Here is a 10,433-nt window from a genome sequence, read left to right as displayed (position 1 = left end):
TATTGGACATTGTGGGGTAGGGGGCTGGGGTCCTAGCCTTAGTTACATCACTACCTATGGGATTTTGGAGAGTCCCCCAGATTCTCTGAACCCCAGTTTTATCACTTGTGAAATGGGGATAACAACAATGATGATGATGATGGTATGTGCAATGACCTCTTATCTGGGTAACTATGGGGATGGTGGGGGTGGTGTCTGCAGGAGACCTTTTACAGATTGTCACGTGCTTTACACAAAGACACATGGTGGTGTTATCCATAAACGAAGGTGGGGGTTAGACTAGACATTGGCGTTATCTGAACTCCAGGCCCTGGCCCAGAACTGGTGGATCAGAATCTCAGGGTGAAGTGCCCAGAAATAGAAAATCTTCCCTAGAGGATTTCGATGCAGATGAGTGGTGTACAGACCGGCATCTGGAGCCCCAGGACTAGACAGATGATCTCAGAGGCCCCTTCTGACCTTCAAATTCAAATTCTGAACTTCAAAGCTTGTCTGTCCTGCAGCCCTTCACCCTGATGATAGCATGCTGAAATGCTGAAGATAAATAAAAACTTCTAGCAGTTTAGGGGCCCCAAGTGCCCACCACCTGGATCATCAGCCTTTAAATAATCACAATTTTAAAATGAAGCTGCCAGGAGAAGGCACTCCTGAGGGCAGCAGAGGACTGGTGCACTTAGTAGGTCTACAGGCCTGTTACATGGTTCAGAAGAGGATGCAGAAGAGGCAGACTCAGGTTCTGAGCATGGCTCAGGCACCAGCCTACACATGACTCAGTTAGTGGCTTCCCTTCTCTGGGCCTTGGGGGCTGGAGTAGGCAAGTGGGGATGACCAAGGGCCCAAGGAACAAGGGATGTTGTCATGGTCAAGTGGGGGCAGGGTGAGGGCACACTTACCTGTACAATGGGGTTGTGCAGGTTCTTCTGAACTGGGCCGGGACTGTCGCCCTGCAGCCAGAGGAAAAGGACAATGAAACAGCAGAAACACAATATGCCCAAGCACAGAGGTGGCCCGCTAGGTGTGAGTCTTCCCATGGAAGGAAGCTGTCCCTTGGGGGCTGCCGTGCCTCTTTGGTGGAGAACCCATCTACCACCCCTTAAAGCAGACACTTCTGGGTGGCTCAACAACGGGGCCTGGAGTTGACTGAGATGCTGCTTGGACGAGGGGTCCTGGCCAGAGGCCCCGGGGGTCCTCCTCTGGTCTGGTCTCCTCAACCCTCAACACCCTCTGACCAACAAACCAGTCATTCAAAGGCTTCTAAGATGCTGTCACACTGGTCCATCATGTTAGTAACTGCAGGTTGGTTATGTTTGATGCTTTTCATAAAAAAAAAAAATAATAATTTTATTAAAAAAGCACACCAGTAAGTTAAAGAATTCCAGGACATGGACAGAACCCAAGAGGCCACATAGCCTCTAGGATCCCCTACACCCAACGCAAGGAAGCCTTTATTTTGTGGAGGGGCAAGCAGGGCTCATTAGCCTGATTTAAAGACGAAAAGAGGCTGCAAACGGTCTAGGATCATGGAACTAATTAAGAGCAGAGCCAGAACTTGGACTTAAAGACTGATTCCTTCTGGTCCAGTGCTCTTTGTAGGACACTTTGCAGACTGTAGGTGTGAAAAAGCCTTCACTACATCTAACAATCAGTTTGCCCTACCTGGGGGCAACTAGTTCACCTTAACCACAAAAGTCATTACAGTGGAACCCGCTGGTGGCTGTTCACTGGAATTGTAGGCATAATGCCGTTAGAAACAAGGTGTGTATCACTTGAGTCAATGCCCACCCACCTTCTCTAAATTCTCTGTGCTGAGTCCCAACCTCTGCTCTAAATTAGCAGCCAGAGCATAAAAGGATGGTGAGGTCCTTAGCCCAGCCAGGTTGTTCTTCCTGGTACCAGGTCAAATGCCTGAGAACACAGGGTTACCTGGAGCAATTTCCAGGCTCTTCCTGGCTTACCTGTGTTGGGATGGGGGATGAGGAGGGCTGAGTGATGGGATGTGACATAGGGTAGTTTAGTCTTTAGTCCTATCTCAAGGCTTGTAAACAGAACCCATTCTGCAGGCAGCTAAGATAGTTCTGCTCTGGTTAAGACCATCTTTGCCAAATTTATGGGGAAGAGAATGAGGCCAGTACCCTTTGAAGTGCCTCCGTGCAGACAATAGGCTTATTAAAGCACCCATTTCCTAGCAGCCGGGGCCGTTGTAAGGTGAATTGGAAATAAATGTGCTGGACCTGACATCTCTAGCAGCAAGTATGAGCCAAGGCCAAGTTGGGCCAAAGATTAGGCCTGAGCCAAACGCAATTCAAGAGGCCTTCAGAGAACTCTGTGCAGAATAGATTTTCCAGCAGCATTTTGGCTGTCAGAGTCTACCATGAGAGGACAAAGCACGGTCCTCAGGAAGGTATCCTCATCTGGGACGTGTGTGGCCACTACATGGTGTCTAGCTTGAGGCTGGGCCTCTCCACCCTGAGCTACAGAGTGAAGGGCACTGCTGGCTGCAGATGTAACTCAACATCAGTCCCTCAGAACCAGAGAAGATACTAGAAGCCCCTCTAGTGGCCCACCTTCCTCACGCTGCTCCTGTTGACCAAGACACCCTCTGTCCTCTCCTGGACACAAGAGGGAGAATACGCTGCTTCCTTAAAACCCCAGGTAAGAAAGAATTCCAGGCAGCCCTAAGCAGGGTTCTTCTGCAGGTGACCTTCTCCCCATCCTGACATGAGCTGTAGCAAGGCCCCTGGGCCAGCAATCCCTGCTTCCACATCACCAGACTGAGGCAATCCCTTTTAGTTAAGTCTTGGCGATTATTATAAGCCTTTTTCCTTGTTATTGTGGGCTGAAAGATGTTTCCATGATTATTACTTGTACATAGAAAAGTTATTGATTTTAATAAGTCGATTTTTCAACCAGCACCATTATGTGCTTGCTTATTATTAGTTCTAATAGCTTTTCAGGCTATTCTCTCTAGTTTTCCAGGTAGACAATCACATCATTGGCAAATAATGGTCATTTGGACTCTTTTTCCCAATATGTTCGCCTCATTTCTTTTTCATTATTTTATTTCACTGGTTAATAAAGCAACATTAACTGAGGTTTTGGAAAAGCCTTTCCTTGCATTTGAAGTCCTAACCCTACTGTGTGTCTCTGTCTTCAGTACATGGCAGGGAGCCCTCCGTATTATCCATTGTGCACTGGAACAAAAAAGTGGGCCTACACACTGACCCCCGTGCTCATGTCAGAGCATTGATATGGCTTCCTACTGTCCCCTGATGTTTTACCCACCTTTTGCCATCCCCTGCACTCCTTAGGAGCTCATCTGTCTGCCCACCAGTTACCAAGAGTTACGTGGCTAGGGACTTGTGCCTCTTGGTAGCTGGTGCCCAGTATGTTATCAAGAAGTGTTTGATTAAACAGGCAAAGCGTCATTTAACAAACTTAAAACAGATTTGTGGGACACCTCTCAAGAATGCCAAAACTCAAAACTACTGGGGAAAAAAAAAAAATTATGCATATCACTACTAGGGCACCCCCTAGTGGTTGCTTACTGGAATTGCAGGCATAACGCTACGAAGAAACAAAGTGTGTGTCACTTGGGCCAATGTCCACCCACCTTCTCCAACCTCTCTGTGCTGAGTCCCCACCTCTGTTCTAAATTAGTGGCCAGAGCACAAGAGGATGTGGAGGTCCTTAGCCCAGCCAGGCTGTTCTTGTTGGTGCCAGGTCAACAGAAGGTTACCTGGAGCTACTTTCAGGCTCTTCCTGGCTTATTTGTGTGCATACCTGTTGAGATGGGGAATGAAGAGGGCTGAGGGAGGGAATGTGACAAATGGTATCTTAGTCTTTAGTTCCGACTCAAGGTGTGCAAACAGAACCCATCTACTGGCAGTTAAGATAGTTCTGCTCCATTCCTGGATGAAGGACTGAGAGCTGGCCCTGATGGGAAATGAGGTGATGCTGGTACAGCCCTTGAGCTCCTGAGAGTAACATTTGGGAGGGGAAGCCCCCTGTCCTAGATATGGCCCACCAGAGGCAGAATCCCAGGCTGCACAGACCCTGTGGCCAGCCCTGGCCTGCCATCCTTGGGGGCACGAGGTTTCTGGATTTTCCTTGCCCTCCTGGACATAGGAAGCAAATGGGCCTCATTCCTTTCTCTCCCCACATTCATCGCTTCTTGCAAAAGGAAAGAACGAAGAGGAAATGCCTTCGCCAGAGTGCTCCCTGGGTGGGCGAGAGGAAACAGCGAGTACGTCTTTACCCCTCCACCCTGCCCCCTGCAGACTCCGGGCAGGGCTCTGGGCTGGCCCTGCGGCTGCTGGCCTTACGTTGCAGAGGGAATGTGTCCGGTGTCTCGGGGAGTTGATGTCGCTTGGTGTGGATGACCGGTCGCCTTCGGCGGCAGACGCGTCGGAGATGACAGAGGGCTGCCGGGAGTGGCAGGGGCTCACCCTGACCGCTGGAAAGCAGAGATAGCTGGTAAGTCAGGGGTGGAGGGAATGTCCTCATCTTTACCTCACTGCCCTGCAGGTGATTCTGGCCAATGCACCCATTCTCCAGATGGGAACATGGAGACGTGGAGAAGGGAAGGGGCTTGCCCAGCTCTATGCCCTTCTATTCCACAGCCCCATACGTCATCATAGAATAGCTTCTGGGAAGACCCTCCCATATCCTCTGGATCGGTCTTTGTCTACCTACAAGTCCCCTCCTAACCAGGGTGAAGGAGGAGAAAATGCAAGAGCTTCCAGAAACCTCTGTGACTCTTCACAATTGCTCCACTCACTCGGAATGTTCTCTAGACCTGGTGCCATCCTAACCAACTGGTCAAGACCATTCTCTCAAGCTAGAAGCCTAGAGGCTATAGCTGACTCTTCTCTCTCCCTCACACCCACATCCAATCACCAACAGTACCCCCAAAACAGAGCCCCAGATCCGTCCATGTGTCTCTAGTTGCAACGCCACCACCGGAGTCCAGGCCACCATTGTTGCTTGCCTGGAAGACCATGGCAGCCTCCGGCCCTTTCCAATCCATTCTTCACACCTCAGGGATAGTAACAACCATCTTATCACTCAGGGGATAAAAGAGACACTCCTTACCTGGCCTCTGAGGCTGTATGTGACACGGCCCTGCCACCTTACCACCTCACTGACCCTTGTCACTGTGCTTGAGTCACGTCGGCCTGATACACGCCACCTCTGTCCTCCTCAGCCCTCAGTTGGCCCTACTGCCCTTCGGGCTCATTGCCCCTATCAGGCCTATCTAGGGCTGCTAAAACAGAAATACCACAAGAGAGTGGTTTTAACAAACAGAAATTTATTTCCTCACAGTTTAGGAGGCTAGAAGTCTGAATTCAGGGCACTGGCTCTAGGGGACAGTTCTCTCCGCCCACACTGGGGGGGATCCTTGCCTCAGCTTCTGTAACCTCAGCATTCCTCAGTTCCTTGGCAGTCTCCATGAGGTATCTATCTTCCCCTATTCCTGCTTGCTGGGCTCTGTGCTTATGTCTCAAAAGTGCTTGGCTTAAGGCACACCCTACACTGAAGTAGCCTCATTAACATAACAAAGAAAATCCCATTCCCAAATGGCATTACACCCACAAGTACAGGGGTCAGGGTTTACAACACATATTTTTGGTGGACACAATCCAGTCCATCAGGCCTCAGCCTGCTCAAGAGAGGCCTTCCCCAATCAAAGTTCTCCTCACTCTAGTTTTATTTTTTTCTATCGAAGCTTCTGTTTTCTGCCTATTTCTCTCCCTGCACTAATTACAATCTGTAATCATTGTCTTTGTTCATGTGTGTTTGCACACCTACAATGCTGGGTCCACGAGGGTGTCTTATCCATTGGGTGTCTTATCCACGTTGTAGCCCGTGAGTTCACAGTGCCTGCACATAGTAGATGCTCAATAATTAGTCACTGAATGATGAAAGACCCAGCTCAGAAGCCATAGCCTGGAGGTCCTCCCAAGTACCCCAGCAGATTGCCCTCCTGTCTGCAGGCAGCATGTGATCAGGTAAGGTCACATCCCTGAAAAAGACACAGGCCTGGCAGCCAAATAGTCTAGGGCCTAATGGGGAAGGTGGGTGGCTGAAGGAGCACTGCCTTTGGAGTCAGGAACTTGGGTTCCAATCTAGATGAGTTCACTAATAGGCTGTGTGACCTCAGGCCACTTTCCCAACCCCTCTGAACCCATTCTGTTATTAATGAAATGGGGATGATAGTGGGGTACCAATCACAAGCTGTGAGGACTAAACAGGTGTGTATGAAGTGCCCAGTACAGCACCTGGCAGTGGACTCATGGAAGGAGTTCTGTGACAAATATATTAGCAGAGATGACAATGCCAAGTGCTCTCGTCCAGGTGAGCACCTGATTTTATGGAAGCATAGAGGACACAGAGAACAGAGATGAGGAGAGAGCAATGGAGGCTTCCTGGGGGAGGTGGTCTTTGATGAAAAGCATGGAGATGGGCTTATGGGAGGTAGGTTCAGCAGAGGAGGGCAGAAAAGTCTAAAGGGCAGATCCGTCAGCCTACCCTGTCTGTCCTAATCAGGATGGCACTGGACCAGGAGCCAGGAGAGCTGCATTTCAGAGTCCCCGCCACAGGACTTTGAAAAAGTCACATCTCTTGGACACTCAGTTTAGGGGCTTTATTACAAGCCCTTCCAACTCTGAGTCTAGACCCCAAAGGCCAGAACACCTCTTGTCCTCAACCCCCACATAAAAGTGGTGTGACAATGACAGGAAGGCCACTGTCCAGTTCTGTGGGGAAGAGAGGGCTCAGGGTTGTATCCTGCTCTGCTCTAGGCAGCATGGAGATGGTTGCCCACCCTCCAAGGGTCACCTGGGCTTGAAATACCAGAGACAGGTACACTGATGGGCCAGGAGTCCCTGGGGGCTGATGACCCCACCAGGTGGGAAGAAGCTCTGAGCAGGTATCTCATTTTCTAACCCCAGCTTGTACCATCTCAGCTCCAGTCTTGGTCTTTTCTTCCCAGAATGTTTTTCCTCCTAGCTCTACTCTCTACCCAGTCCTCAAGGCCTATTTCAGACAACACCACCTGCAAGAACCCTTCTCTGCTCACTCCCCAGCTTGAATTCATTGTACTGTGTGTCACTTACCAATGATGAGGGCAGCAGTTAACATTTATCTGGCATTTACCATGTGCCAGAAACCCTGGTGGCATAGTGGTTAAGGGCTACAGCTGTTAACCAAAAGGCTGGCAGTTCGAATCCACCAGGCGCTCCTTGGAAACCCTATGGGGCAGTTCTACACTGTCCTATAGGGTTGCTATGAGTCAGAATTGACTTGGTAGTAATGTAATGGGCTTTTTTTTCTTGGTTTTTACGATGTACTGGGTCCCAAACTAGACATTTTACACATTTAATCTTCACAGTAACCCCATGAGGTAGTTAGAGGGCTCAGCGAATACGCATTTAATATACATGATGTGCTTAGAACCCAACTCCCATTTTACATAGGAGGAAACCAAGGACCCTGGCCAAGGTCAAGCCCCTAGGAAGCAGTAGGGCCAGGATTTGAACTCAGGAAGTATGAATTCAAAGCCTTGCTCCCTGACCCCCACTACTCAGCCACACTGCACCCTCAGCAGGCAAAGGCAGGAGCCTACCAGCCTGTGGCTTCTTGCAGGGTCATGTCTGACTCATCTCCTTGGTGAGTGTAATGCAGACACCCCTGATGAATTCAGCTCTGGCCCCAGCCTCTAGTGTGACTGAAAATGGAGGTGCAGAGGCCCCGCAGGGTAAGGGACCCTGGACAGTTGGCTGCTGCCAGCTGCCTGTCCCCAGCTGCACCTGTCACACAAAGGCAGCCACTCACAGCAGGAGCAGAGGGTGGAGCCAGGTGGGCTTCGGATGTACAAAGGGACAGAAAGGTGCTTGGGCCTTATAGCATGGGAGGTAGGGACAGATGCTGCTAAGAGGCTAGACTCCCCCATGGTGGGAAAGCAAACACCTGGGACACTTACGTCTGGCCCCGCCCCCACCCCATCCCTATGCCCTGTGATTGGACAGACAGAGCTGTCAATCAAGGAGCGCTGCAGACAATAGGAGCCCATGTGACTCAGCTCGGCCAATCACAGTACCTACTCCCTAGTCACATTGATTGGTCTGGGTGTGGGCATGTGATCCAAGCAGGCCCAATCAGACTCTTTCTCTGGGATTTGATAAGGACACAGGGGGAAGAGATAGCTTCTCCAAGACTTTTAAGAGCTAAGGTCCATAAATGCCTAGAACTGCTGGGGACGACTATTTTGCTGCCTCATGGAAGGAGAAAGACTAAGAAGAGGCCAAATAGAGGCAGACAGAGAAACAGAGAGAGAGAGAACGAGATTTTGTTTGAACCTCAGAGTCCTGCTATGCCTGAGGTCCATCCCTTAGACTTTTCAGGTCCATGAGCCAAAGCCTGTGTACAGGTCAGGTAGCCTCCTAAAGAAGCCATGTCTGGGCTTCCTTCAAAGCAGCCATGCGCTGGGCTGGGCTGGGGCAGCACTCACCTTGCCGGTCGGCGGGGTGAGGGGGGTGCGAGTGGTAGAGCGTCTGCTGGCTCTGCCGGATGGCCGCGGTCAGCGGGAGATCCGCCTGCACCACCCACTCCTGGTTGCCGTTGAGCACCGTCTCGCCTGGCATGGCGAGTGAATGCCGCTTGGGGACGTCCTTGGTCAGTGTAGCCAGGGACTGCTTGGCCTGGGAAGAGAGCCGGCAGACAGGAGGAAGAAGATGTGATCAAGGGACGTCCTGGCTTGCTGCTCTGCCATTGTCCACCGTCACTGTCAGAAAGCCCTGAGTTGCAACCTCTGCTAGCGCCACCGTCCGCATCTCTGCCAACCAATAAGTCGAGCACCTGCATGTCAGGCCCTCACCTGAGAGTTCACTTTGGGATCCCTCCTTAAAAAAAAAAAAAATTTTTTTTTTTCCTTAGTTCCTGCTAAAAGCAAAGTGAGACCAGTAATACTGGAGAGAAAGGGGGTCCAAGAACACACTGATCACCCATTCCTAGGGTTCTCCAAAGACTGACCTTGATTTGAATGACACTGTAAGAAAATGGTGTTATGGCTTCCATTCCCTCAACTCCTCCCAAATTCAACCTGTGCTCCCCAAACCCCTTTACCAATGCTCAACTCACGGAAAACCATCTGCACCTTCTGAAGAACTAATATCAAGGCGAAGGACCTCTCCATCCTCAACCCACATGACCAACTTCTCCTTAAGTACAGGCTGGGGACAAAGTAGATTCTCCTCAAGCTGACCCTTAGATCACACAACGAGAACACGTCGGACATGTGGAAGCCCAAGTCTGGGGGTGGTCAGGGCAGGTAGCCACCCCTGGGATAGTCAGATAGCTCTCTTCCTTGCTCTGTTCCATGTCTGATATCAGAGGTCAAAGGGTTCGAGTTCATCCTCTCAGCAGGGTGTGCTAAGCAGATCATTCCAGACCATTCTAGAGTCCTGGCTTCCCCATCTCTGCAGCTGCCTTGGTTTCTGCCCATTTCTAAGCCTGGTCCTCTACTTTCCCATTGCACGTGTGTGCTCCTTCCAATACAACCTCTTGTGCTATTAGCCTGAGCTGGTTTCTGTTGCTTGCAACCCAAGGACACACCTCAGGGGGAGCACCTCCCCTCTGGTCTGTCTGGGCCAGCAGTGCCATGGGGGGAACTGGGCCTGCTGACAATACCTGGAGAAGGCAGCGCTTGGAGGCTGCAGATGGTGAGGAATAAAAGGGACTTGCAGTCAGGTGACACCCAAACAACACCGGAGCTGTCATGGCGCTTGGTAAAGCCCCTTCTCTCTACCTCAGAGCAGACAATGGGTAGACACAGCCTGTGCTGACGTTACAACCCAGTGCATCTCTCTGAGCTGAAAATACTCTAAAGGGTCACGCTAGCAGAGGGTCTGAGGGCAATGCTTGCCAGGAGGAGGCGACAACCTGAGTTCTATTGGCCAGAACCAAAGCAGGCTGTCTCAGGGCATGGTGAGAGCTGGCACAGAGGTGAGCTGGCTCCCAATCCTGAGAGATGCCAGAACTCCCCAGGATGCTCCAGCTCCAGGCCAGTGCCCAAGCAAGGAAGACACGTATGTCCGTCAACAGGGCACTGGGCAGACCCATGAGAAAAGGCATCACCCTGTACTTCCTTCCCTGTCTGGAACTTGGAGGTCTTCTTTTGGGGCTGCAGCTGGCAGCAGGGTTGCCAGCACTGCCGACCCTGCTGGCGGGAAGTTCCCAGGAGGGGACCCTGCAGCTGTCAAGCTGGACAGGGGCAGCTCTCACCACTAGGGGTCAGCATTGGACAAGGACACCTAAAAGGTAGCACGAGGCCATGCATCATTGACCTGCCATGCGTGGCCTGGTCCTGAAGCAAGTGACCCTAGAAAACCACTGCACCATCATGTCATCACTGCCCACGTACAGGCACCGGGCTA

General features: G+C 51.1%; 1 protein-coding gene across 2 annotated transcripts in view; it reads right to left on the bottom strand.

The window, feature by feature from the left end:
- The window catches only part of KAZN (kazrin, periplakin interacting protein), a 161,824-nt gene that overhangs the window by 37,483 nt on the left and 113,908 nt on the right, over positions 1 to 10,433 (bottom strand). Inside the window, exons 5-8 of one of the 2 annotated variants that reach the window (XM_064281322.1) lie at positions 8,510 to 8,699; positions 5,809 to 5,880; positions 4,323 to 4,453; positions 894 to 944 (exon numbers count right to left, since the gene is read on the bottom strand). In XM_064281322.1, coding sequence (XP_064137392.1) covers positions 894 to 944; positions 4,323 to 4,453; positions 5,809 to 5,880; positions 8,510 to 8,699 — 444 coding nt within the window. The remainder of the gene's footprint in view (positions 1 to 893; positions 945 to 4,322; positions 4,454 to 5,808; positions 5,881 to 8,509; positions 8,700 to 10,433) is intronic. The other variant, XM_064281321.1, reaches the window with a different exon arrangement.

The sequence above is a fragment of the Loxodonta africana genome, chromosome 3 (assembly GCF_030014295.1).
Source record: "Loxodonta africana isolate mLoxAfr1 chromosome 3, mLoxAfr1.hap2, whole genome shotgun sequence".
NCBI lineage: Eukaryota > Metazoa > Chordata > Mammalia > Proboscidea > Elephantidae > Loxodonta > Loxodonta africana.
This window is presented reverse-complemented; position numbering and strand designations above follow the sequence as displayed.